This window comes from Sycon ciliatum, chromosome 1 (genome assembly GCF_964019385.1).
Source record: "Sycon ciliatum chromosome 1, ocSycCili1.1, whole genome shotgun sequence".
NCBI classification, from domain to species: domain Eukaryota; kingdom Metazoa; phylum Porifera; class Calcarea; order Leucosolenida; family Sycettidae; genus Sycon; species Sycon ciliatum.
The window spans coordinates 85,754,584-85,781,203 of record NC_088643.1 but is presented as its reverse complement, the minus strand read 5'-3'; the positions used below and the strand labels follow the sequence as shown (position 1 = coordinate 85,781,203).

The window sequence follows — 26,620 nt, the reverse complement described above, 5'->3', positions numbered from 1 at the left end:
GCGCGCGCGTGTGTGTATGCATGCATGCGTGTGTACAGTCACGTGTGATGTTGACGATGCCCTGAGATTACCCGCTCTACTGGTGTGCCATAACACACGCAAAACACTGTCCAAACCGGCTCCCATTGCGCAGGTAAGTGTTTGAATGGAACATAATTGCCATTGCCCAGCTGGCTGTGCATCTTGGATGACACATTGTAGTCGGAACTGTTATGCACAAGCGCGTGTTACTCTGTTTATTTTTGGACCAGTCTCTTCCACACAAGCATATTATATTCACTGGCAGAAGGAGAGGGAGAGAGGGGGCACTGCATTGTGAACAAAGCGGCTCTACGCATAGGATTAAGCATGAAGCGAAGCAAAGTATACTGCTTCTCAGCTAGAAATGCCGAAGAGATGACAAAATGCCTACATGTACTAGTAGTACTTGTTGTGATGCTTGTCATTGTTGTAGTATTAACAGTTATATCAAAGTCTGTGTCCTGTTTTTTAATTGTGTACTGTAATGCTGTGCTATTGCTTTGCGCTTCCCCTTATCCATAGTTCTGTAGTTTAGACATTATTTCATTCCTCTACATGCGCATGTGCTAGTGCTAGCATGCTGGCTTGTACTACCCTGTACATTCCACTAGATCCTTGTGTAGTCTAGCACAGTCATGCTAATATACTGATGTGTCATGTTCCATAACTACTACTTTTTCTATTGCATTGATGTAGGAAAGGATTCTTTGCCTTGAAACGTATCCTTGTACTGTTAGTAGTGGTGTGCTCTCCCCGATATGAGAGAACACAACAATTTTGTTTTGTGTTCAATTTCTTCTCCTCATATCTGTTTCATTCAGTCCAAGCCGTCTCAGGTAGCTATTCCGTGTGCCCAAGATACGAAAACAAGGTAATTTTTCTGCTCCATATGACCAATGTGCACTCAAATGCACTCAAAGTTCCGTCATTTTGAACTGAAAATTCAATGGGCACTTCCTTTGTGGCCCATTTTACGCCATCATTTGGAAGACTGGGGTTTGGCAACAGGTTCAATTGGGAATATCTGATGAAGAATGGTGCATCGTAGCCTGTTTAAACAAAGACCCTTTGACCATTCCATTCCCTTCTAAATTTTTAATTGTACATGTATCCTCAAGTTGCCCTTTATTATTCATTGGTTTGAGGGAACGATGCAAACGGGTTGCCCTTTATTATTATATTATTTAGCGGGTGAGTCTGCACAGCACTCCATGTCTTGTATTAAACACAATAAAAAAACATTAAAAAGAGTAGCTATTAAACTAAGAGACCCTGCAGGACACACATCTGTACCAAGCAACATTCATATCCTGACTGGTTGTCTGTGCAAGTGGAGACCTTATCCCCGGTGATTAGTCCAGCGCTGTAAGAGCAGTAGCCATTGCATTGCATTTTTGCCTCCCGGGTGCAATGCTTGAATGCTTTTCTTTCTTTCCATCATCATTTTATGCGGTCAATAAAGACACACTTCCAAGTAGCCATTGCGAAAGTTACAGCAACGTTACTACTGGCTGGATCTTCTACAGCTCTTAATCCCATGCCACCTCCACGCTCAAACTAACAAAACCACGCTTCAGAAACTTTGTCAACAATGATGATCTATAACTTGCTCTGGTTTTAGAGACATGATCATAGTTATGACATTCCAACTGTTTGTGTGTTTGTTTGTGTATTTGTTGTACTTTGTGTTCACTCAGCTATGACATCTATCACGACCCCAATCCGGCGGAAGTGCAGCTAGCACAGCCTGTGCTCACTCAATTCCTTGATGCTGTCAACAAATTTCTTGAGCAATGGCCGGAGCATCCTGCATTGTTGCAGGTTAGTGAGCACTGATATAATGTTAACTACCTTCCACATTCATAGTCTCCACCACAATGACTACAACTATTGAAATGACCACCCCATTGCCGTCACCAGAAATCTGGTACTACTGTTGCTGTGACATGCCCACTATCTCCAATTTGTAGCATATGCTATCATCAGGATCTATGAAGTGATATGTTTGTTGCTGTGGAACCCCCATGATGTTCATAGTAAATAGTACTGAAGTACATGTACAACTCCACTGCTGTCTGCACGGCTCCACCTTGTGTGTAGCTGGCGTTGAGTGTTGCATTAATTTGTATTGCCATAGTTCATAGCTAGGGGTGAGGTGTGCAGTAGGTTTCACTGCCATACCTTGTAAGTGATTGATTTCTCCTCTATAGAAGACTACTCGTTCAATTTTTCTCTGTGTTTTGTTTTCTTCTTTAGCTGACAGTTGTCATCCGAAGGGTGCTGTCATTCCCACTTCAAAGCTCGCTTATGAAGGTTCTTCAAGGCTTAGAACTTCTCTTGCAGAAATCTCAGGTGGGCAGTAATGTTTGTGTTATCGAATGTAGTCAGTATGTTACTGCTGTTACCTCAAGCACCATATCAACAATAGCGGGTGCCGAATTAGCCAATCGACTGCTGTTGTGGAGATTCACTGCTATTGACTAGCTTTATTCTCCAGAACCCATGGTACAGTTGCTCTAGCGTATATGTAGAGGTATACTCCATTGTGTTGGGACAGCATGATGAGCAAGGCCAAGCATGCATGCCCAAGTAGTTTGGAGTGAGACATATAGTAGCCACTCCTCTGTCGGATAGGCACGAAAAGAAGGAGCTACTAGTACCCTTCCCAAGTTGAATCTTGCCAAGACATGCTCTCTGAAATGAAATGTTAGTGTTAGAGGCTGCAGTGTAATGGAGGGCGGGTGAACTGAAATAGAGTTGCTGATAGCCAAGAGAATGGATTCCCAACCCTCGAACGGTGAATGAGAAAGATGTGCAAAGTTGCATATTTGTACCTGCCAACTGCAAATGATGCGGAATGCGAAGAGCATGGAGCACGCACATGTGGTCATTAGGACTAGCTACACGTCATGCAACATTACCATATCAACATTACCCTGATTCTGGAGGGTATGCAATATCAGGACTCGGTCTGTAATACTATGTGCTGGAAATCACAGCAGCATGACACCATCCTTGGCCTTTATTGTTTATGTCTGTTGTGTTTTCTCTCTAGGACTGGGAATCTTATGCTGCTCGTGCAGTATCTCTACAGACACACATTGAAGCTGTTACTGATCTGATTCTTCGCTGGAGGCGTCTAGAATTGAAGTGAGTTGCCTGTCACATTCTATAATTTCTCTTGGTGGTGGGTGGGTGGATGATTGGGTGGATATTCCGAGAGACAGACAGACAGATGGACAGACGGACAGACAGACAGACTTCAGGTTACCACTAATAACTATACTTGTGATGAGTCGTTGATCCTGTGACTACTCTTTTTAATGCTGATTTTGTTCTCTGCTTGCTTGCGTGCTGCCCAACTTTCTAGGTTTTGGCCTTCCATTTTGGAGACGTGTGCTCATCGTGTTGCGGCTGAGGCTAGTCGCTGGTGGATGCATCTTAATCAACTGCTGTGTAAGTTTTCACTGCACATTGCTAGATAACTTTATAGCGGGGCTACCTGAACCATAGAATTACCTCAGCACATTTGCGCATCAGCGTGTCTTCCTCTGCTTTTCAACCCAGACTATACCATTGAATACTATCACAATATTGGTGAGTGTGTTGCTCATCTCTTTTTCCAGTAGAGCTGCGTGTGATGGACTAACTTTGGGGCTGGGATAATGCTGCGGGGCATACAGTCCAACTCTCTTCCCTTCTAGTTTGTGCCTCTTTACTGGACAGGTGGAAAACTAATCAATTCTATTAGGCGTGGTGTACTTCTGTTCACCAATTTCTGGCTTGCACTTTCTGTGGTGTGTTTTCCAAATTCAGTTTCTGACGATGAAGACAAGGATCTTGATGCCACCATGGAAGCAGTGCAGACGTTTATTGAGGCTTCACCTGTCGGAGAGTTCCCATCGCGACTCCGCATGCTCAAGACCTTCTACACTCAGATAGTAGCAGATAAGCGCCGGCATTATGGTAAATCACTTCGTCAAACTCAATCTGTCGTTATATTCAAGGTCGTTATATCCGATCTCCACTGTACTACTGTATGCTAAGTGTATGCTGAGTGTTCATCGAAAGAGCCAAGGTAGTCACCCTAATCCGATTCAAAGTCGGCGATATTGGAAACATTGCTTTTCATGTGATCTTTGCATCTTGATGCGCAATTTAAGAACATTGTTCAAATGTTTTGTTTGTTTTTGATTTGTTGATGAATTGATCGTACTGTCCAGAATCGCTGTGTCCCATACTGTGGAACGCTTACCACTACTACAGTCAGTTCACACCGGAAGTCTGTCAGTGGGTACAGCACAAGAAAACACCACTGGAAAAAGAGCTCAAGGTATGCATGCTTACTCAGCTCACCCTCCTTCTTTGACTTCTTTCACTGCTCGCATAGCTTATCTTATGCCGCTGTGAGCTACTTCACTCTCTTTTGCTCTCTTTGCCAAATGTATTCACTGAGGATTTCCCTAGGAAAATGTTTCTGTTTTCAACAAATCTGTCTCTTTAGTGTTGGCAGAGGAAGGGTTGTGTTTCTTTCTATAACATAAACGTAGAGTTTTGGTTTATGAATTGTGTGAACTACAGTCACCATAGTTTTGTGAATTGTGTGACTTACTAACCACTCGAGTGTACTGATGTTCAACTGAATAATGCTAGAAATCCATGAATGATTGAACCTGATTTGTCACTGCAGGGCTTTGTTCGAATTGCAAGGTGGAATGATGCCAACTACTGGGCCATTAAGCAGGCGACAGAGAAAACGCACCGCAAGCTCCACTCCTATGTGGTGAAATTCAGGGTGAGCCGAATAGCATGTTTTACTTTTCAGTGTCGCCATACGTCGCGCCATAGCCTGTGTGGTGATGGTTGTGTACTCGTACTTGACGAAGTACAGTCGACTCGTATTTCCCTTTGCTTTCTCACACGCAACATTGTTTGTTTTGTGTTTGGGCAAAAGCAGCAAATCGCTGCCTTTAGTCTCTTCATAGAACTTGTACCATTACATTTTTTGTATTTGAGGCAAGCGAAGTCTGGTCTTATACTATCCTTTTGCTAGTACGTGTACACAGTTCTGTATGTGATTATGCAAGAACTGCTGCATTATGCTTCGTATTGATGCTTCCAAAGATTGAACTTGATACATGGGGTAGGAATGCATAGTCTGGGAGAAATGGCACCTTGTTCACCATACCAAGTCATGTCGTATTTTCTTCTCATTGCTTGTGCACATCGCAGAATATCCTGGCGGAACCAGTGAGCACAGTCCTGCGAACCAGCTCAGTCCTAGCTATCTCCTCTGACCATGCGGATGTCAAACAAGAACCTGGGACTTCTGCGCAGCGACCTATCGGGAAATTCACCGCAACACCTTCAACAGTAAGTGCACGGTACAGTGCCAACACGTATTTTATATGGTGCGTGGGTAGAAGTTGAATCAAAATCTTTAACCAACAATACAGACATGGGTTGATTTACTGTAATGTACATGTACTGGCGTTCACTCAAGCATGTACATGCTGGTAGTATTAACCTTCTACTATGTACAAGCAACAATGAACCGGAGAACAAACCCTCTACTGCACTCTATCCTGTACTTGGTTGTGCTGTGGAGGAACTGCGGACAAGAAGGACAGGCAGAACATCTGACTTCGAGCATGGCCAATGCAGAATTGATGCCGTGCTAGATGTGTGTGTGTGTGTGTGTGTGTGTGTGTGTGCGTGTGTGTGTGTGTGTGTGTGTGTGTGTGTGTGTGTTCGTGTCCGTGTGTGTGATGCGGAGACAACATCTATTCTTCCTGACAACAATTTATACGCATCACCTATGACTTCCCGTATGCTTGCTTACTCCAGTCAATTGATGCGGCAACTTTGGAAGATCCCAGCATGTCTGAGCTCGTGAAGCGGCTTCCATCCCTCTCAGCTCGTACTGTAAAACTGCAGGAACGACTATGGAAAAAATGCCCGCATCATCAGCTGACTGAGAGTGTGGACGAGTTTGCTGGTATGTCGTATTCTTATAGACATGTTCACTACCTTGAATGATGCTCCTTGTGAGAATGTGTCTGTTTAGTTGTGTCCTGTACGTCTTGTAGTGCTGACTTTTCCATTTGGCTGTCAGGCCGGATTGGCTGGGTGTTCTACAGCAGTGATGTGCGCTGCATTGTCCTAAAAATGAATATTTTAGTGAATTGACAGTATACTGTACGGTATGTTGTCAGTGAAACCTGTCAAAGGCGACCGCTCAAGGTTCCTTCAATATGTAGTCACTGTGCACATGTGATCTCTTTATCCAGTGTCATTTGACTGGAAATAACACCCCTTGGTCCTAGTTGAAGTGGTCATCTGGGACAAGTGGTCGCCTTGGCAGGCTTCACGGTTTACAGTTTCTAGAATCAGACTCGAAGATTCATTATTGTAAGGAAAATATTTCTCTCTTGTCTCGATGGAGAAAACTCAAAGAACTAAGCAGTGAAGCATGCGGCCAGCAAATCAAGGTACGAGGGTTGCCATGGCGGATCGCCAGCAACGTAGCCAGTGTACGGCGAAAAGAGATAGTGCGGGAAAACACGAAGGTCCAAGGAGAAGACTGTAAGCTCAGGTAAATGCGAGAGAGGAGTTGGTGATAATCAAGAATGGAGAAAGGAAGATCAAAGGAGAGAGAGAGGGAGAGCTAGAGAACGAGGCTGTCTGATGATCGTATGCAATATCTCACACTCCCCCCAGTTGAGGCGATCAGAACCATGCATGCCTCAACTCCTACGTGATATTGCAATCAGTGTAAGGTCGACACCCAGACAAAAAAAGGAAAGAAAGAAACAAGGAAATTCAAATGAGACTACTGCGGCGCATACCGTATTTTACCGGTTGTAAGTCGACCCCGGTTATAGGTCGACCCCCGTATCCGGAGGTCTCATTTCTGCGTTTTAAAGTTTTCACCCAACGAAGCACTACCAACCACTCCCTGCTACTAACACATCAACAAATCATGTAAACATTCCTTATTGGAGGGTATAACGTCCCAATCCTTGAAAAAGGCCAATGAACTGGCAAACATGTGTACACATGGTGCACTCATGCATGCAGGGCAGGTCATTTTGTGTAAGATTCTGATAGTTCCCGGTTATAAGTCGAATCCCGGTTGTAAGTCGACCCCCACCCTTTCTCCTTCTATTTTTAGTCGTAAAAGGTCGACTTACAACCGGAAAAATACGGTAAATAACTTAAAATGCCGGCTTTGAGTATCAATTTCAAAGAGTGACAAATGTGAAAAAAAGATAATGGCAAACCCCCCAACTAGGTTCTATGCTTGGTGTGCTGGTGCGAGCAAGTTTTGCAAGCATATTGCAATGTGGAATACATGCGTGTGTATACATAATAATTATTATTACGCTTGGCCACAAGGCCTAGCGGGCGTGTGCACGCACACTTGGGTGTGCGGTAGCAGGTGCATGCATGTGGGTTAATGAGACTTTTGCCTGATCCAGTAACAAGTTTAACCTAACTCATGATCATGTCCAGCTCCACCATTGCCGACCGTGCTCACAGCTGTGGATGTGCCCGCTTCAGTCGAGGGGTCCTTGGTTGGCGACGCACGTCACTGAACGGACTTGGTGGCCGTGCCGAAAGACTTGCCCTTGCCAGCAAGCGCTGGCGTGCCATCGCAGATGCTGACGTGATGTCGCCGGCTGCACTTGGCGCACTTTAACGTTGATTGGCAGTTGCGGGCAATGTGGTGCTGCTTGAGGCACACGAAGCAGCGCCCGTCCCATTTCACGATTTCCTTCCTTCTCGTGAGTGAAGTGATGACGGAGCACTGTGCGGCAGCGTGATCCTGTGAGCAGTACGCACAAGGGTTGGTGGACAACACTGCTAGTGCAGACGCCGTAGCTGGTCCGAACTCGGAAGGCTTGGCGGATGGCGGTGACCAGGAGTCCAGTGTTGTGTTGGCGATGCTGTGCAGCGTCTTATCCGCCTCCGTGCGGAAGTCTGCTTCGCGCAGCACCCACTGCAGTAGGTGGGGTACGGACTCTTCAGCACCTGTGTCACATCGCCATCTGTTGTAGTTGGTTAGCAACTCCGGGCCCAATTTCTGCTGCAATTGAGTGCAGAATGTCCCTGCAGCCAATTCGCCACATCGCCCAACATCCTGCAGGTTTATGATCGCGACTTGCAGCAAGTCAGCAAATCGCTCGAACTCTGCGGCAGTGCCCCGATCCCAGATGGGCGTAAACTGCGAGAGTGCGGTCATGTGGACAGCCGTCTTACGACGGAGACCACCGTACTTGTGCTCCAGGCGACTTATCGCGGCTGAGTACGCGGACGCTGAGTAGCCAAATGCCTCAATGCTCTTCAGCGGCGGGCCCGCGAGGCACTGGCGGAGTTGGAGGAGCTTCAACTCGGCTGATAAATCTCCGGAGCTGCTCCTGGCGAGCAAAAGCTAATTGGGCTACGTCCATGCTGACTAACAAACAAACAAAAACTTTCCGAGAAACGGAATTATCAAAGTAAAAAATACCTTCCGACGAACGGAAACACTAAAACTATCCTCCGACAAACGGAAACACTAAAACTGTCCTCCGACGAACGGAAACACAACAACTATCCTCCGACGAACGGAAACACAAAAACTATCCTCCGACGAACGGAAACACAAAACTATCCCCCGACGCCTTGAACGGAAACACTAAAAGTATCCTACGACGAACGGAAACACTAAAACTATTATCCGACAAACGGAACCACTACAACAATTCTCCGACGAACGGAAATCCCGAGTTCTTAACTCTGCTGACAAACAGCACGGGCGTGGAGTCTCAAGAGCCTGACAAACAATGCTCAAGACGAGTTCTGACACCATGTAACAGGAAGCATACTAGCAGCTCCAGTCGACACAACAAATCAAACTCACTCCTTCTGGACTAACCAAGAACTGAGGGGAAACCCTCGTCGTGGCCAGCTTCATATTTCATAATTAATGCAGGGAGTCATATTCGACTCCCTGCTGTGTTCGGAGTACGGTGTGGGAGGTAGAATAAGGATGTGTAGAAATAAAGTGTGTTCCTAAAGGTGGATAGTGTGTAGAGAAATAGTTGTCCATTATGCATGAATAATAATAAGTAATTCGGGATCACCATACAGAGCACGCAGAAAGAGTGTAATTATGTGATTGGAAGGCCAACGGGAATGGGAGAAGCAGTCTCTAAGACCATTCCCGTCACACGGCTGCTGATCTACGCACACCATGAATGCCGTACGCCAGGTGTCATACGCCTTCCTCCCCTTCGGTCCTTTCTTGTCGCCACTGAAAATTGGGATGGTGATCTTCTTCAGATGGCGATAGACACCAGATGGTGCCGCGCTGTGTGGACTTTGACCTGGGTAACTGTCAGGTGGGGGAGTCAGTGCAGGTGGCGACAATTGCGGCGTAACGGCTAAACGCGTTGACTGCAATGACAGCGTCGGGTTTTGACTGTATGGTCGGAAGCCGCTCCGAGTTTGGTGTGGCGTCGACAATGCGTACGACGGTTGCTGTGGCGCTGCGTGCGGCGGCAGCTGTGGCGCTGCGTGCGGCGGCTGCTGCGGCGCTGCGTGCGGCGGCTGCTGTGCGGAACTTGAAAACGCTGTGTACAGCGGCTGCTGCGGCGCTGCGTACGGCGGCTGCTGTGGCGCTGCGTGCGGCGGCTGCTGTACGGAACTTGAAAACTCTGCGTACGACGGCTGCGGCAAGGAGTTCGAAAACTCCGTGCACGGCGGCCGAGCCGGCAATGTTGAACTCGGATTTGAAAGGCTCTCTGTAGCTGCGACCATCAGCCCATGGCCACGTGGAGGCTTGACCTCGAGGTCATCAGTGAGCGCCGCATATGGGTCCCCGTTGACACGTATGTCGGGCGGACCTTGGTCAACGCCGTACTCATGGTACTCATACGGCGGGACGGCCTGGCCCTGGGTAGGTCTACTTGTACTGGACAGAGCAGCTGTAGGTGCACCCAAAGACACACTGTCACTCGCACTACATGTGGTGCTACTCTGCATGTGTACGTGTGTGGATTCCTGTTGTAACTGATCCTGTGCAGCACGCACTGTCCTCGCCGCAGACACAGACTCCAAATACTCTCGTACTCGATCAGGGTTGCGTGAGTACCGCACACCCGTCGCCTCGCTGGTGCACGTACTATTGTAACGGCTCATGCTAGCCAAAACTGTACTCGCACGAGTAACAGCATCCGTATACTGCTTTTCCAGATCATCAGCATCCTTGCAGAGACCATCAAGAAACACACTGTCCTGACTGGTACTACTATATGCACTGGATAACTCGGTGATGATCTCCATCACGGCTTTCAGGCCGTTCTCAATTAAAACAAGATGGTACTTGATCTTGTCTTTATCTACATCTGGTTCGTCGATGGCGACTAGTAGTCCGCGGCGAAGGTTCGTGAAGGTTGCCTTCGTCTTCGACTTGGCGAGCGTCAGCTTCACTGCGTCAACCATCGTCTGAGAGGCTCGAAGAACCAATTTACAATTTCTAGAATCAGACTCGAAGATTCATTATTGTAAGGAAAATATTTCTCTCTTGTCTCGATGGAGAACACTCAAAGTACAAAGCAGTGAAGCATGCGGCCAGCAAATCAAGGCACGAGGGTTGCCATGGCGGATCGCCAGCAACGTAGCCAGTGTACGGCGAAAAGAGATAGTGCGGGAAAACACGAAGGTCCAAGGAGAAGACTGTAAGCTCAGGTAAATGCGAGAGAGGAGTTGGTGATAATCAAGAATGGAGAAAGGAAGATCAAAGGAGAGAGAGAGGGAGAGAGAGAGAGAGAGAGAGAGAGAGAGAGAGTGAGAGAGAGAGAGAGAGAGAGAGAGAGAGAGAGAGAGAGAGAAAGAGAGAGAGAGAGAGAGAGAGAGAGAGAGAGAGAGAGAGAGAGAGAGAGAGAGAGAGAGAGAGAGAGAGAGCTAGAGAACGAGGCTGTCTGGTGATCGTATGCAATATCTCACACACGGTGCTACATTCCTCCTTGAGGAGAACTGGACGAGTTTCTAGAGGCCAGAGAAAGGAAACTCTCTTTCATCACATCCCTAAAAGACCCATCTAGTGCAGCTGGTCTTGCACACCAAAGAATCACCTAAAGATCGTGATGCCACCTAGTCAGAAATAGTGAATACTGTAAATCATATTATTTTAACGACCCGCAAAGTTAACGATTTTCTGATTTTCGAAGGTTAACGGTTTGAAAAGTTAACGATTTTCTCAGACAGATGCAATAATACTAGGAATGCTCGTCAAGGACATTCATTGTTGTCCATCACAGTATACCTCGATGTCAGGAGAATAAAGAAAATGAAATTTATCCAGCGTAAGAGCGTAAAAAATTCAAATTTGTCGATCTCCTGCCGCTTCGTCAAAAGTCATCTGAGAGACTTCGGAGTTGTTCGAGCCGACTGCTGAGCGTCTCTGCTATCATCTAGATCTTTCGATTGTTGAATTCCGTCGAGAATTGACCGAGTTACAATCCGTTGAACACGCGCTGCATGCCATAATGTGAAATGATCGATTTCAATCGTGCGAGGCCCAAATCATACGACTTTTGCTAACGAATTTTAAAATAACGACAAATCTTTGCTCGTTAACTCGTTAGATTTACTTGTTCGTTACATATTCATGATTTACAGTAATATCCATGAGCTACTAGTGCAGCCAATCTGACAATGAAATCATCACCATCATGGAAATGTGAGGTGATGGATACGAACACGTGCACTGAAAGAGCAAAGGACAAAAGTAGATGCTTGGAAGAAATATGCTGAAGCAAATGTCCGTCTCTGTGAACCTGCCAAACCGGGGGCAACGGCCCTGCCTTGAGTGAACAATTGCCGATATATTTGTACTTGCCTTTCTTTGTTACTACTGCTACTATTGCTGTTGGCAGGTGAGATTGCATCTACTATCCAGCACCTGCAAGACTTACCAGTTGAAGGAAGTGTAAGTTCCTTTTTTTAACTCTTTGGATATCCTAGTTGGAGACAAGAAGGCTATAATCGAAAGAAAAACAACCAGTCCACAACCAACGGACACCGATTCGTTTTGACAGAAACGTTTTTTCTCCAGAATTCACCAGTGACTACTTCTGGTAGATGAGTGAAGAGCATGAATGAAGCAATTTACGGTGGCAGAAGATGAAACCACTACAGGTGTCCAACAATCCATGTCCGTTGGTTGTGTTTCTTTCGATAACTGTTTGAATATCCAGTTTCGTATTTCCTGCTGCTTATTACGAAAGTGACACCTCTTGGCATCTCCTTGATCTTCCCTGGGCTTTAAGACCCACAGTCTGCCACACCAACAACGACACTCTGTTAGGCTAAGCACTTGTGTCACCACGTTCATTTCATTCCATCTACTATTCATTGTTGTACTGTTCTGCTCTCCATTTGCATTGCACAGACCCCGGAAGAACGCACAAAGTCGTTCAAGCGCATCCTCGTACAGAAGCGCAATGCACTCACAAGTCTCTTCAAGGCCTCCAAAACGATTGGTAATGATTTTGCTCGTGTACTGTTATAATGATATGGGAATAATGGGATGACTGGGATGTTGCAGAAAGAAGCACAGTGCATGAGTGACATCAATGTTTAATACAAGATATTTCCTTGGCTGGCTGATTAGGTAGGTGTGCGGTTGCCTTTGTCTGTTACCCTTGTGTCTTGACTTGTATCTTGTGTACACCATTCTTTGTAGGTCTGTCTTTCCGCAAAGGAGTTCGCTTGGCGGCTACGATCCTGGACGAGCACACTTTGAGACTGCCATGTCTCCTTGAACCAAGCAACGCCCTGCTACTGGGTGCTGGGCCGTATCCAGATGACCTACAGTGAGTGAATCCTGCTACTTGATGCTACTTGATGCTACTTGACCCAATGTGCATTGCACTGAAGCGCCCTTGTGTTGTTCATTGTCGTTTTCTGTCTTCTTTGTGTTGGCACAGGAGTTGCATTGGCTATGCAGATTCCGTGTGGACAGGTTGTCATAAGTACTTCATGCGCTGTGCAACGCGATCACCTGCATTGGAGATTGCTCTGTCATCACCGTCCAAAGTAAGGAGGAACACTAGGACAGCACATATATTTGCTTAAGAACTTCATAACAGCATCGTGTATTGTGATGTCCGCTTGTTTCTTGCTTGAAGAATATCCCTGGCTGTATTTCACATGCTTGTGTGTGTGTGTGTGTGGGTGGGTGTGTGCATGCGTGTGTGTGTGTGTGTGTGTGTGTGTGTGTATGTGTGCGTGTGCGCGTGTTCTGTGCTGCACCTTGCCTGCTGGCTAGGAACTAACACGTGTGGAGCTGGAGAGGTGCCGTGGCTTGGCAGCTCACCTGTATTCTCTCCTTCATGAACAGCGTGAATTGGCATCAGGTTTTGTCAAGCAACTGAAAATCACAAGGTGAGCGAATTGCTTCTGTGCCAGTAAGAGTAGATCCCCTCCCCCTTCATTTCCCAACCCACATATTTAACATCGTGAGACTACAGCAGGAGAATTAGCTTCTCTTCTAACTTCTCATCCTTGTATTTTCTGTGTCCAACAGCATTTGGTCGTTGATCCTGTCCGAACTCAAAGACTACTCTCCGGAATTGTTAGCATCCACTGAAGCAAGGGACTACTCCACACGTGTGGTGAGTTCTGTTTTATATGTGTGCCTGTTTGGCTGAGCTGTCTTTTCAAAGATACAGGGTTTACAATGGCTTACAAAGCTTTCCGTAGCCAGTGTCTATGAGCTGATGGTGCGTCTTGTGATTTCTTTTTGGGCATGGAAGAGGGTTTTCGTTGCCGCTTAGTTTGGCTTATTGAGCGGTATTATCAGTAAAAGTCTGTAAGTGTAGCCACTAGTAAATTATGCTCTCAGATCTGCTGCAATGTTGTTCATGTTCTATACCCATTCTTCTCGCCGTGTCCTGCCACCCACCTGCAGGAGTTAACCAAGCGGCTGACAGAGTGCTCTCTCCAGTCATTGGTGGACATGCAGCTGTTGCTTGCTTGTTGCCCAGAGAGCTCATCGGAAGAGTCGAGTCACCCTACGCCTCTCCACCCAGAGGATATACCGCGTCTGCAGCGTGCCGATGGCAGAGAGCATGTTGAGCGCGTGTCGCGCCAAGTCTCCGTATGTACTATGTACATGTGTGCACTGTCTGATAGGCAACTGCGGCGTGCCTTGTATCTGCACATGCACTCCTTACTATGAGGTTGCTATGCGAGACTTCATGTCTCTTGGACTGTCAGTAGTTACTGGAGGTGCAGCTCAGATGCCAGCCTTACAGCTGCACTGCTCCAATGTCCTGCTATCAGTGGTTTAACCACTAACTGCCACAGCTATAATAACATCTGGATTTGAAGAACATCTGACACTGGTAGACTATTTCGACCGGCATTTTGCTCGAAACTTCCCCAACTTGTAGACTTGATAGATATTCTAAATTTCTGCAAATGTCCGAACTGGAATCCAATATTTTGACAGCACACACTAAGTACAGAAAAGAACAAGTTGTGTGTTGGAATAGTTGGGCAATGTATGTCTGTAGTAAATCCTCAACAGCAAATGTCCAAACGACTTTTGGTTGAATTTATCTTTATGTCTACAGGAATGGCTGACCACGCTGAACAATCACCTGACAGATGTGCGCGTTGTATATCAGGAGATGAACCTTGTACGGGAGATGGCGGGACACTCTGCAGCGAACATATTCGCCTGGTATGTGTGCCTAGAGAAAACGACAATCCACATGTTATATTTCTTTTTTCTGGTTGGTTTGCCCCTGAGCTTTGAAGAGATATAGTTGTCCAAATGAAATCCAGTGACATCATACTGTGGTGCAGTTGGGCAGCTTTGGCTACACGACGTTGAATCCAGACTTGCTGCTTGTGTATCGATGACATTAAAATGTCATTGATATGGACGGCCAGTATCCATGAGCCGCTGGTACGTGTTTCGCACACCTGTTTCTGCAATGCTTTGAGCAAATTTGGTCTGCAGTCGCCAGCCATAAATTTTAGTCTAAGGCCAAGTAAAAAAAAAAGCTAGATGATCGTCCCCGTCCGCCCCAGTTTTTGTCAGCGCCCCAAGAAATATTTTATTTTTTAAATCGTGAGTTTTTGCCGAAATCGTTGGTTTTTTACCGATCGCGGATGCAGGAAACATGTGCACGCTTTGTTTAATACTTTCTTTACTATATGGACCACATACTACTAGTATATCACAACGTCAGTATCGATCTGCTGAAGAAAGAAAAAGAAAAAAAGAAAAAAAAAGAAAAAAAGAGAAAAAAAACCTTGATGTTGTTGTGTACACTGTGTGCATGAGAGGGTAAAAAGTAAAAAAATAAAAATAAAATCCTCCCGCCCTCCCCGATTTTTCCAAAAAAAAGGACGATCATCTAGTAATTTTTTTTACTCGGCCTAAAATACTTTTTTCTTATTCAGCTATGTAAAGGAACAGAGGTGAATATGTGCAATCTCTGGTGACTCTCGGTGATACTGTATCAGTAAGAAAACTAAATGTGTACGCTCTATGTACTTGTGAATCTAGAATGTTCCTTTGTGTGATCTTGCTCTGTTTGCAATGCTCCCTGCTCCTTGCTAAAGGCGTAAGAGGGGTCCCATTGAAGCGGCCGAGAGCTTCCTGGCAACGCTCAAGGATTCATCTGGAGAGCTCATTTCCGACTTGGTTAACGGGTAAGTGGCGCAAGGAAATGTAGACTAGTACATGCACACATTATGGAGGTTCTGCTTCGCGTGAAATGTAGATATCACATAGAGAAAAAGTGTCTGGGTTAGAGTCTACGGCTTTGCATGTTTTGGGTCCAGATTTCTACGAGGAGGTGATGTTCTCCACGGTGTGGTGCACGCAAAGAAAATGCAGACGAATCGGTCGTGTATCATTCGAATTAGAGAGAAAACTGGCGAATTTGGAACGAGAAATTCCCAGTTCACATTCCACGTGATTTTGTTGCGTGAACATACAGCAAGCAGAACAGGTTTCTTGCACGTTACGGGAATGCGAAGAGTGATCATGGGATTCTTCGCATTTGAATTTGAATTTTGATATGTGTCATTCTGAAAAGTGCTTCTGTCATTTATGTGATCATAGTGTAGTGTTACGTCGTGAATTGTTCAAAGGTTTGAACTTTGAACTCCCTTTTTGATACATGTATATCAATTTACAGGGCCATGGCATCTCTCTAAGTCACCTGCATCTAATTTACAATACAAAGATTTTCTGATTTAATATTGCCACTGTTTTGGTCACGTAACTGATTGATTGGCTGTTTCGCAAGGTAGGACGGGAGTTTTATTCTTGTCTTTTTTTTTGTCTGCCTCTCTGATTGAATGCTTGCATATATGCTCACAGTGATAACTATGGAATTCTCAAGCCACTAAGTACTCTCCAGTCATTCCTTGCTGGCTTAGTACCCTTTCAGAGCCATTCAAATAGCCCAGTGGACTATGACACCTCATCCGAAAGCGAGGAGGACTTCTACGAAGACCTGGACAAGCTTGCCAAGCTATTGTTGCTTGCTACGCAGAAGCTACACAACCTGTGGATATCTCCTGATGCAACGGCATCAACTTCAGGCGCTTCTCAGGCTGCCAGAGATAGAGAGGGTCCTGGTATTGATGAGAGGAACCAGGGCAGTGATGTGGAAGATGCGGCTGAGGACAGTGATGGTGTTTATGACTCCGACTACCAAGAAGACCTGCTCACAACCAAGTCTATCACTGGACTGGAGGCTGCTATCCGATGCATTGACTTGTTCAAGGTGCTGTACATACCTTTTAGAGAGCCTTTCAGATTGTTGCATTGCTCTTGTGCGTTGCTCTTGTATCATACAGCAGTCTTTTTGGGAGTATACCACTAGCAATAGATAATCACATTCTGTGCTACTGAGTAGGGTAATCTCTGCCATCATTTTTGAATTTTTCTCACATGTGTGTGCGTGTGTGCATGCGTGCGTGTGTTCGTGCATACATGACATAATGACGGCACGGCTCATCTTATCCATAGCTTTAATTAAAAGGACAATCCATACCGAAATTGTCTGGTCGCAACTCGTTACAGGTGCATCGCAATTTAGAATGTGATATCGATCCCTGATAATATTGATGTGCGATTGACATGGCTCTATGGTGTTTGAACGTGTTTCTTTTTCTTTCATTACAGCTCCGTGATTTGTGTGAGAATCTCATGCTGAGAATTGCAGCTGAGATTTATGGTGGAGCTGATGCTGACACCGTGGTACGTATTATGTCTGGACCCTTATTCCAATCAATGTGCTTCAGGCATAGTTAACATAATACTGGCATCCTAAGACTGCGCCCTTTTGTTGATTATGATTTATGAACTCATCAATTTCATTCTGCTACCGGTGAGTCTGTTCTATTGCCCTATTTTGCAATGCTCACATGCCAAGGTCTACTTGATTGAAGATTTCTGCTAGAATGAGAGCTGTTGTTGTATGTTTCCTTTGCACCTTGTTGTACACAGAAAACCAAGGTCGATGCGCTTCTCCTTTGCCAGTCTTCGCTGGCGACAGTGATACAGTGTAGTCATCGCCTGTACATTGAACTTCTCTCGCTGCACCGTGCGTCTGCCAAGCTGCTCTCCGTCATGCAGGGAGTATTCCTGGAGCTTGCCAGCAAGGTATGTTGCTTTTGCTTCGCCCCATGATATTACCTTCTTGTGTGCAATGCCAGCATCTGTTGATGGCGGGTGGAAATGCATCCTTCTGATCAGAGGCTGTAGCTTCATGTGCAATCATCAGACATGACCTGTGTGTGTCATTTTTATATTTGACCATTGAATTGTCAAGGACTTCCTTTCCTCAACAAGTGAAGACTCCCCTGAGTCATCCATTATATATCCGTACATCCTCACGACACTCGATGGAGCGGTGTCCGGGATACATTTGATTCATTTTTATAGTATTTGAATTTTCAGGCCAACCCCATCCTCAGAGATTCCTGGTACGGTGAGGATGTAAGGGCTTTCCTGTACAACTTGTAGTAGCTGAGTATGTATGCTATAAACATGATACATTATTTATAGTTGTCCACACTATTTACACCTTGACCGGCATGTGGTAAGCAAGGGGATCCGGGTCCGTACAGTGCTGAAGTCAGGTGCAGTACCTCCGTTGCTTTCCTATCTGCCAGGCTTTGTGTACATGTACATGATTGTGGGGATACTACTTTGTTCGCCGTACACAATATCCTCCTTATTGTGGTTACAGGGCTTTTGCCGACCTGATGAAGTGGAGTTTGGAGAAGGCAAAGGTGGTGCACAGGAGTTTGAAGATCTAGAAGGGACTGGTCTTGGTGAGGGCCAGGGTATGAAGGATGTCAGCAATGAAATCGAAACAGAAGATCAGGTGAGTGCTGTTGACAGCCACCGTTGATAGTGTTTGTTCACTTACTTCCAAAGTTCAATCTTGGGCTGTGACTCTATAGTCAGCATTGCTTCAAATGTCAGTCCTCAAAAAGGTGTACCGGTATGTACGTACAGTACAGTACATACAGTCTCCAGCAACCTTACTGCATTCACTTGTACATGTGGCATGTCTTCTATAGGTCCTGAAGAATGCATGTCTTCTATAGGTCGTGAAGAATGCATGTCTTCTATAGGTCGTGAAGAATGCATGTCTTCTATAGGTCGTGAAGAATGCATGTCTTCTATAGGTCCTGAAGAATGCATGTCTTCTATAGGTCCGGAAGTGTTTGTACCATCCATTTTCACGTTGTGCTTGCTGGTGGTCTATGGTATACAGGATTGGATGAGCAATTAATTGCGCTCATAACTCGAGCAGTCATAATTTCGAGTTTCGAGATAAACAATAATTTGTCTGAGGATTGTTTCATTACAAAATTCAGAGTTCTGAACGTAATTACTCATCCTATATTGTGTGCCTATACTCTGTATCTTGTTACACATTGATCACTGTAAGGCTAGTGACCTGCACATTTGCAGTCTTTGTTCACCTTACATGACTTTGTGCTGGTCTTTCTTACTGTGCAGCTGGAGGATAGCCACCAGGCAGGCAAGGAAGAAGAGAAGAAGACAGATGAGGGTGATGATGATCCTATCAAAGAAGAAGAGGACGGCATAGAGATGAGTGAAGACTTTGAAGGCCAGATGCAAGACGCTGATGACACACAGGAAAAGGAAGGTGACGAGGACAACGATGAAGACACCGAGACTGAAGACGATCTTGAAAAGCAGATGGGTGACGTTGACGAGTTTGGAGAAGAGCAACTTGATGAGCGCATGTGGGGAGATGACTCCGATGATGAGCAAGACCAAAAGGTATTAGAGCTTATCCTGCTTGCTTGTATGTATTGCGCTACATGTCTGCATGTTCTCTTCAGTGTGTGGTGGCAAGAGGTTTGGTTGTTAGCTTGCATAGACAGTGACTACACACCCCTGCTCCAGTGGGACCCTCATACATAGACATGGTACATTGGTTGTACATCATTATTGTCGGAGAATATGAAAACAGACAGCAGAAAGGGGTCAATTGATGCAGTTCTTACACTTCGGATGCGCTCCTATAAGTAGTAGCGTGGAGTAGACCATTGTGTCTGACCGATTGCATGTATAGCATGTAAGACCATTGTGTCTGACCGATTGCATGTATAGGATGTAAGACCATTGTGTCTGGCCGATTGCATGTATAGGATGTAAGACCATTGTGTCTGGCCGATTGCATGGATAGGATGTAAGACCATTGTGTCTGGCCGATTGCATGTATAGGAGTAGACCATTGTGTCTGGCCGATTGCATGTATAGGATGTAAGAGTACATGTATAATTCTCTAAGCACTTGAATCTCTCAGTAGGGTCGGCAGCATCCTACCCGTAGGGCACCACCTGGTCCTACTGTTACTGTGTTAGGATGCTATGCAAGCTATCATTAGTCTTACTGAGCCTTGCACTTGACTTGACTTGACCTTGTGTGGTTTGGATTTGTCTGCAGGATGGCAAAGACGAAGAAGAGCAGCACGGTGGCGAAGAAACAGGAGAGGAAGCACAAATGGTCGCCAACGTTGATGTGTCCGGTATGTCATCATCATCTAGTCCTGTGTGATTGAAATCTCAAATCTTTGTTCTGCTATCTGCTACTCATGACAACTATAGTGACACCAAGAAATGCTTTCTCTCATTGCATGTGTTTGCATGGATAGATGTATTAGATATTTGGCCCATATCTGTGCATATGTAATTGCAGAAGAGGGCAAAGGTCAACGCAAGGATGACAAGCATGGTGCTGATGACGAAGAAAATGAGGATCCAGACGACAAGCCGAAGCCGGAAGATGATGGCAGTGATGTCAATGAACAGGTCATGGAGCAAGATGGTGACAACTCGGTCAGTACCTCTTATTCTGATCCTGGAATATGGACTCTTGGTCATATGAAATTAGTGATACATGGTATGAGTGTTCAGTTGATTGTGCATAATGTGGCTGGACTGTTTGTTTGCTTTTTCATTTTATATTTCCCTTTGAGTAGCAGCAAACATGCCTTGATTGCCCTTGTTGTTCTGTATATTTCCCTTGGTGTAGTGATGCATTTGCGTGATGGTGTGTGTAGGCATGTGTGTGTATGTGCGTGTGTGCGCGCGCGTGCGTGCCCGTGTGTGTGTGTGTGTTTGTGTGTGTGTGTGTGTGTGTGTGTGTGTGTGTGTGTGTGTGTGTGTGTGCGCGCGCGCGCGTGCGTGCGTGCGTGTGTTGGTGACGAGTCAAGCATTGTATTTTTTTCTCTATTCATCATGTGTGCAGGGTGATGAGGTTGATGATCGGCAAGACCCATTGACCAACCAGCCTAACGACGTTCCTGACAATCTAGACCTGCCTGACGATCTGGATCTCGAAGATGAAGCTGACGGTGACGATGGCGAAGATCGCAACGCTGGTACGTACCGTTGGCACTGCTTGCTTGCACCTGTTGGCTTCTGACCTGTGGTATGCCTAAATGTTACCTAGCCACACACTGGGCCATGTTTGTCTTTTCTTTGGTCAGGTCTGAGACCAGTACTCTAGGCCACTAAGTCTACTCTGTAGCAGTAGTATTATAGTAGCTGGCACAAACACACGGACGAGTACTATCAGACGCAGATGCACACGGAGCATCATCAGAAATACTCGAATCAGAACTAGCGCACTCTGCTGATCAACGACACAGGCAGGCTGATTGACAGATAGAACAACAGTGGTAGTACCAACATGCATCACACGGCAGGACAGATCGAGCGGGCATCCAGATGCAGTGAGAACATCAGACCCAAGGATGAGGTCATGTGTAATACTATCGACAACAATAAATGCACGATTTGTACAAAACGACCCGATACATAATTTCAACGAAACAGCACCACAAGTACTAAGGGACTGACCCGTCACATCAGTGAGGAGAGGGCGAACACCATCGTGCTGGAGTGCTGAGGCGTCAACGTCGAAGCTGCGTAGCAAACGTAGACTGATGAGGGAGACGCCTGCACCAGTATCCACGAGCGCTGTGACACAACGATCAGACAACTCGACAACAACACTAAGAGACGGAAACACAGAACATAGACGATGTGGCATGAGCAGTCCTGTTGCACCGTGTGCAAGGTGTGCGTTGTGGGCCATGTGGCGGCTGCTGGCGTGGCGGCGTGGTCCGTACCGCGCCGATGCTGCTCGCTGCGGACGACACTCCTGGTGCTGCTGACATCATGGACATTGATCACACCTGTATGTTGGACGACTCGCGAACACGAAACTTCTCTAGCAACACAGCAAGCGTCAGATTGGATTTAGACAAAAATGACCATTGCAGCTCAATATTCGAACATGTTGCGATTATTTGGTCCCGTATGTGTTCCTCTACCTGAGCACCAAAATCACACAGTTTTACCTGTTCCCGCAACCTGACACAAAACTGGGAGCAGTTCTCACCTGGCCCAGGCATCATCTTTCAAAAGATATGCCGTTTGAACGTTGGATTAGGTTTGTGTTCGAAATGGGCGTTCAGTTTTCTCACCGCCTCCTTGAAGACATTGTCGTCCGCCAGCGCGTCGGTGAGTGGATCTTCTAGGTCCTCGAAGATGTCTTGTACTTGAAGTCCTGCCTTGTGCAGTAGCATACTGCGCTGACGGCCATGCTCAGTGATTGCCTTGGCCTCGATGAAATACGTAAATGCTCGGAGCCACTTCTTCCATCGATGCTGCACTTCAGCGGCCGTTCCTCTCACTGAGAACAGTTCAATGGCGTCCTTACTCATGACGCTTGTGGGATTCGGAATAACTTCGTCGCCATGTTGTATTCTTGACTTCTCTCGAGTCAGAGATCAAAACAAGTTCAAACAGAGAACGAGGTACAGAAGGACACAGAATGCTCGGCTTACTTACCGGTATACTGGCGGGAGGGACTGGCTCTTACCGAGCAGGGCCGGCCTCAGCTAGTTTCCCTGCGATTGTCGTCTTTGCGGGCCATTTCGTCTCCTTGTTCCCTCTGGGTAATTTGGACAGGCGTGCACCAGATGCCCCGGATGCCCAGTTGAAACAACGACGCACCTGCTGCGCACCCTGGTAGCTGTCGCTCCAACCACGGCCGCCGTTCACGGGTACTGATGGAGTAAGAGGCAAACTAGTACCTGGAGAGGAAGAGCCCAGATTAAGAGAAATAGAATCAAGCCGTTGCAAAATTGTGTCCAACATAAAACATCTGATCAGCATTACCACCTGAGGCTGAGGCTGATGTCATCGTTGACGCTGCTGGCGGGAGTGCAGGTGACCCGCGGACGGCGAATATGGCCGCAGGCGTCGGCGTCGCAACGGAACTCGCGCCGTTCGAACGACGCTGCTCTGCGTCAAAGATGGCCGCCATCTCCAGAGCCCTAGAACCTTCTGGAACTCAGAAGTAGCGACAAACTCGGCCATTTGAAAATAATCTGAACCGTCCACCTCTCCACACTGCACTCTTGGCCCACATTCACAACACTACTCCATAGCGAGGAAGTTCGTTCTTGGGTAGATGTTCCATATCCTCTAGACGGCTGTTTCGCTCATTAAGAGCTCCTCAGTGGAGGTCGATAACGAATGAATAGCAGATAAAGGAATGAGTATATTTAAAGTGGCACAATTGCGCACTTTCTACATAGAAAAGTGGAGTACCCAAAGAAGTTGAAGGTGACAAAAGTTCTAAAGGTGATAACGAAACATACAGTGCTGCTGGAACATGCACACAGATGGCGCTAGAATTTAGACAAGTGCGGGAAGCAGACAATCTATTAGAAGTTCGCACTAACGTTGCCACACATACATACATACATACATAATGATAGATTGAAGTAACGGTCACATGGTGACGTGACGACGAGGTGAGAGAAACGGACGTCACTATGGGACCAGAACACTGCAGTGGTACGTGCCCAAAACTGCAGGCTCCTCAGTTGATGCAGGTAAGTTGTTGGTTTTATCCTTAAATATGTCCTTTAACGGTAGTTCGTGCTCTGGCATGGCTGGTGTTGTGTTCGCATGTGTAACATGTCTGCATTTTCTTTTTTCCCTGTCAACAGAGCCGAATGAGGAGGAGGACATGGACTGTGATGATGAAGGTGAGCTGCATGCATGCACTCCCGTAACCGCCCCCTGCACAGGCACGGCGTATTACTGGTACTACTTGTCACGGACTGCTCTGTCCAGTCCTGCCGGGAAGGATTGAGACATAACGTTACTGCTTACTGAAGGTCTGCATAGCAGTCATCACTACTGTATTCTCACTTCATTCATCATTCCTCATATTTGTGCATATGAAGAAAGTTCCAGTGGAAGTACATGTATCTTTTGTAATCCTGGCTGTTTTTGTTTCTCTTCTATGTGATATTTGGGCGGTTTAGAAGAGTCCAAGACTGAAACTCAGGCTGAAGGCAGTCCCAATCCTGAGCTGGAGGCAGAAGAATTTGATCCAGATAAGAATGACGAGGAAGCGGGTCCTAATAACAATGATGAGACAAATGCCAATGAGAACACTGGAGAACACGTCATTCAGGTGAGAAGCTGCTAGTAGCAGTGTGCTGTGCATAATTATGTTTATGTATCTTGTGGCTGGTTGTCGCAAAGGTTTCAAGTTTCTCCAGCCATTATCATGTCCTGTACATGTACATGTACTTGGAATGTGGCTTGAGTTACTGTTTGTGTAACATGTGTGCTCAGCCACGCAAACCTTCTCAGAATTCCTCGGGCAGTGCAGCATATGCATGCGATCCGCATTTACTTCTTCTATGACTTTCCCCTGAAGAATTAGAATCAGGCCACCAGCCATCAAAAGTCTTAGTCTCGGTCAGCTTGCATATTCTTAGGCTCACCATCATAATCATGAACCAGAAGTAACATCACCTTTCTGGGGGTTTTAATAAATTTATTAGTTCAGTCTATCGACAGTGCTGATTCTAGTCACTGTAATATAAAAGCTACTAAGCCCATCTGATTGTACTATGCGTTCTCTTTGCTTTGAATTCAGGACGGTGCTCAGTCATCTGCCCAAGATCAGGCTATGAATAGCGAGGAGACTGCAGCCGCTGAGGAGCAGCAGCAGAACATGGATGAGGACAATAGCGGCAAGTCAGCTAACCAACGTCAGGTTATGGACAGTCAAGATGGTACGTTTCTATTATTTTATTGACGCATGCGAACTCACACTGCATTCCTCAATTCAAAGCGATGGCATAGCTGTGCCTTCGGAAAGAGCGACGTACATAATATCCTAAGCACATAGAGCTAATCCGGGGCCCATCCAATTGGGTGTTGAGCATTGCAGTGTCCTTACCAAGATGATCATTCGACTAGGTGTCCAATGGTGTTAGCACTAATTACCTCAAACTGACTAGGCAGCGCACTCTAATAACTATCATACATGTGCTGACGTATCACTGACTCCTTCGTTATCATGTTTGATTGTATATATCTGTATGTTTGTGCTCATTGTTTTGCAGGGCAAATGAGTGTAGATTCTGCCCCAGTATCACAGGTATGTTTCATAACATTTCTTTCCCATCCAGTATTAGCTCATGTTATGCAGTGATGCGGCATGTATCTCTCTCCCCCCCCCCCCCCCCCCCCATTTTGCAGCCCAGTGTTCGCAGGCCTAGGGCTGCGCTACGCCCGGCGCGTGCTTGAGTGACTTGGCTGGATTTCATTAAGCAGCACTGTACTAGGCTTAGTTTATCACTTGCGGCAAGCTGACTGCTTTGTGCGCCAGCCAAGAGTCAAAACGCTATTATTAGAAGCTTCTCCGCATTGGCATCAATGCAATGTAGATATACACAGCATGTATAGCTTTCGCATAAGCCGAAAACGCTAGTGCAGAAAAATGGCAACTGGAGCGATGTCATGATTCGTAGTATTGGTGCATTGGACGCTGCTGCATGATGTGTTGTTTGTAATATTGGTGTATTGGACTCTGCTATATGATGTTGTGTTGTACAACAGGCCAACCCAAGTGACAAACTTCCTGATCAGGCTCAGCGGCGACGGGACCGATCAGCTCACGATCGCAGCCAGATGGAAGAGGAGGAAAACCCAGCAAAGCGACGTAAGATGACCGATTCAGCACAGAAGTCGGAAGAGCAGAGAGCGAGGGATGATGAGATGGATGAGGCTGACCTTCATCGTCATGTTGGTGATGACGAGGAGCATTCGGTTCAAGATGTTGCGGCACTGGATGCAGCGAATGCCAACGAGTCTAAGCAAATAGCAAAGAAGGAGAAAGAGTTGACTGGGGAGGAGGCGGATGGAGTAGATGAATCCAAACTCCAGCCTCAGCACGACGATGACGATGTTGAGGAGAAAAGTGACATTCCTGCACAGCTCAAGAAGGAGGTAAATGGATCTGCATGTACATGCCTTGTGTGTGGACATTGTGTACTTGCTGAGAGTGTAGTCCTGTGACAGATCACCCTAGTTTTACTTTTTGTCCATCAGTACGTTTTTTTATTGGTATGCTGTAATGTTTCAAGCTAAGGGCGAGCAACAGAAAGTCATAAGTTTACAGTTGCACAAATTGGATAATTGGATAATTTAGATTAGCATTCGCTGTAACTATTTTAAAATAGTCAGTTGAGAGCTGCTCTGCTAGCCTGCTAGCCTTGTAATGTGACAATATTTTGCTGTGTGTGCTGTGCATGCATGCGTGCGCGCGCTTGTGTGTGTGTGTGTGTGTGTGTGTGTGTGTGTGTGTGTGTGTGTGTGTGTGTACATGCATGTGTGGTGCATGCATGTGGTGCACGTGTATGTGTGTGCTGCCTGTACTTAGTCTGTTGAGCATGGTAACAAGCAGAAAAAGAGTGACGGAAGCGTTGCGGACAACGCAGAGCAGGCGTCTGGCTCTGATGCAGAGCAGGAAAAAGAAGAACCAGAGAGCACAAGAGAGAACAAGAGCTTTGCTTCTGCATCCAGGCTGGATGAGGGTGATGTTATTGATATGGCAGTAAGTGTGAGAATTGTTGTTTCTTCTACTGCATGAAAATGCCGACAGCTTATACTTCGAAGTACATGCATATATCTCCGTACGAATTTGGCACCA

The 26,620-nt window shown here is 46.2% G+C and overlaps 1 protein-coding gene across 1 annotated transcript in view; it reads left to right on the top strand.

Moving 5' to 3' along the window:
* LOC135806049 (midasin-like) overlaps positions 1-26,620 on the top strand; it is a 108,651-nt gene that overhangs the window by 71,281 nt on the left and 10,750 nt on the right. Inside the window, exons 75-108 of the mRNA XM_065320196.1 lie at positions 39-133; positions 843-892; positions 1,719-1,842; positions 2,278-2,373; positions 3,077-3,171; positions 3,392-3,477; positions 3,838-3,987; positions 4,245-4,354; positions 4,712-4,816; positions 5,254-5,394; positions 5,869-6,019; positions 11,946-11,998; positions 12,461-12,551; positions 12,755-12,884; positions 12,999-13,107; positions 13,340-13,455; positions 13,598-13,685; positions 13,982-14,170; positions 14,649-14,758; positions 15,649-15,738; positions 16,415-16,823; positions 17,225-17,299; positions 17,549-17,704; positions 18,294-18,431; positions 19,076-19,363; positions 20,033-20,114; positions 20,285-20,424; positions 20,837-20,969; positions 23,616-23,654; positions 23,937-24,088; positions 24,560-24,698; positions 25,032-25,066; positions 25,528-25,917; positions 26,351-26,524. Of these exons, the coding sequence (XP_065176268.1) occupies positions 39-133; positions 843-892; positions 1,719-1,842; positions 2,278-2,373; positions 3,077-3,171; positions 3,392-3,477; positions 3,838-3,987; positions 4,245-4,354; positions 4,712-4,816; positions 5,254-5,394; positions 5,869-6,019; positions 11,946-11,998; positions 12,461-12,551; positions 12,755-12,884; positions 12,999-13,107; positions 13,340-13,455; positions 13,598-13,685; positions 13,982-14,170; positions 14,649-14,758; positions 15,649-15,738; positions 16,415-16,823; positions 17,225-17,299; positions 17,549-17,704; positions 18,294-18,431; positions 19,076-19,363; positions 20,033-20,114; positions 20,285-20,424; positions 20,837-20,969; positions 23,616-23,654; positions 23,937-24,088; positions 24,560-24,698; positions 25,032-25,066; positions 25,528-25,917; positions 26,351-26,524 (4,529 nt within the window). The remainder of the gene's footprint in view (positions 1-38; positions 134-842; positions 893-1,718; positions 1,843-2,277; positions 2,374-3,076; positions 3,172-3,391; positions 3,478-3,837; positions 3,988-4,244; positions 4,355-4,711; positions 4,817-5,253; positions 5,395-5,868; positions 6,020-11,945; positions 11,999-12,460; positions 12,552-12,754; positions 12,885-12,998; positions 13,108-13,339; positions 13,456-13,597; positions 13,686-13,981; positions 14,171-14,648; positions 14,759-15,648; positions 15,739-16,414; positions 16,824-17,224; positions 17,300-17,548; positions 17,705-18,293; positions 18,432-19,075; positions 19,364-20,032; positions 20,115-20,284; positions 20,425-20,836; positions 20,970-23,615; positions 23,655-23,936; positions 24,089-24,559; positions 24,699-25,031; positions 25,067-25,527; positions 25,918-26,350; positions 26,525-26,620) is intronic.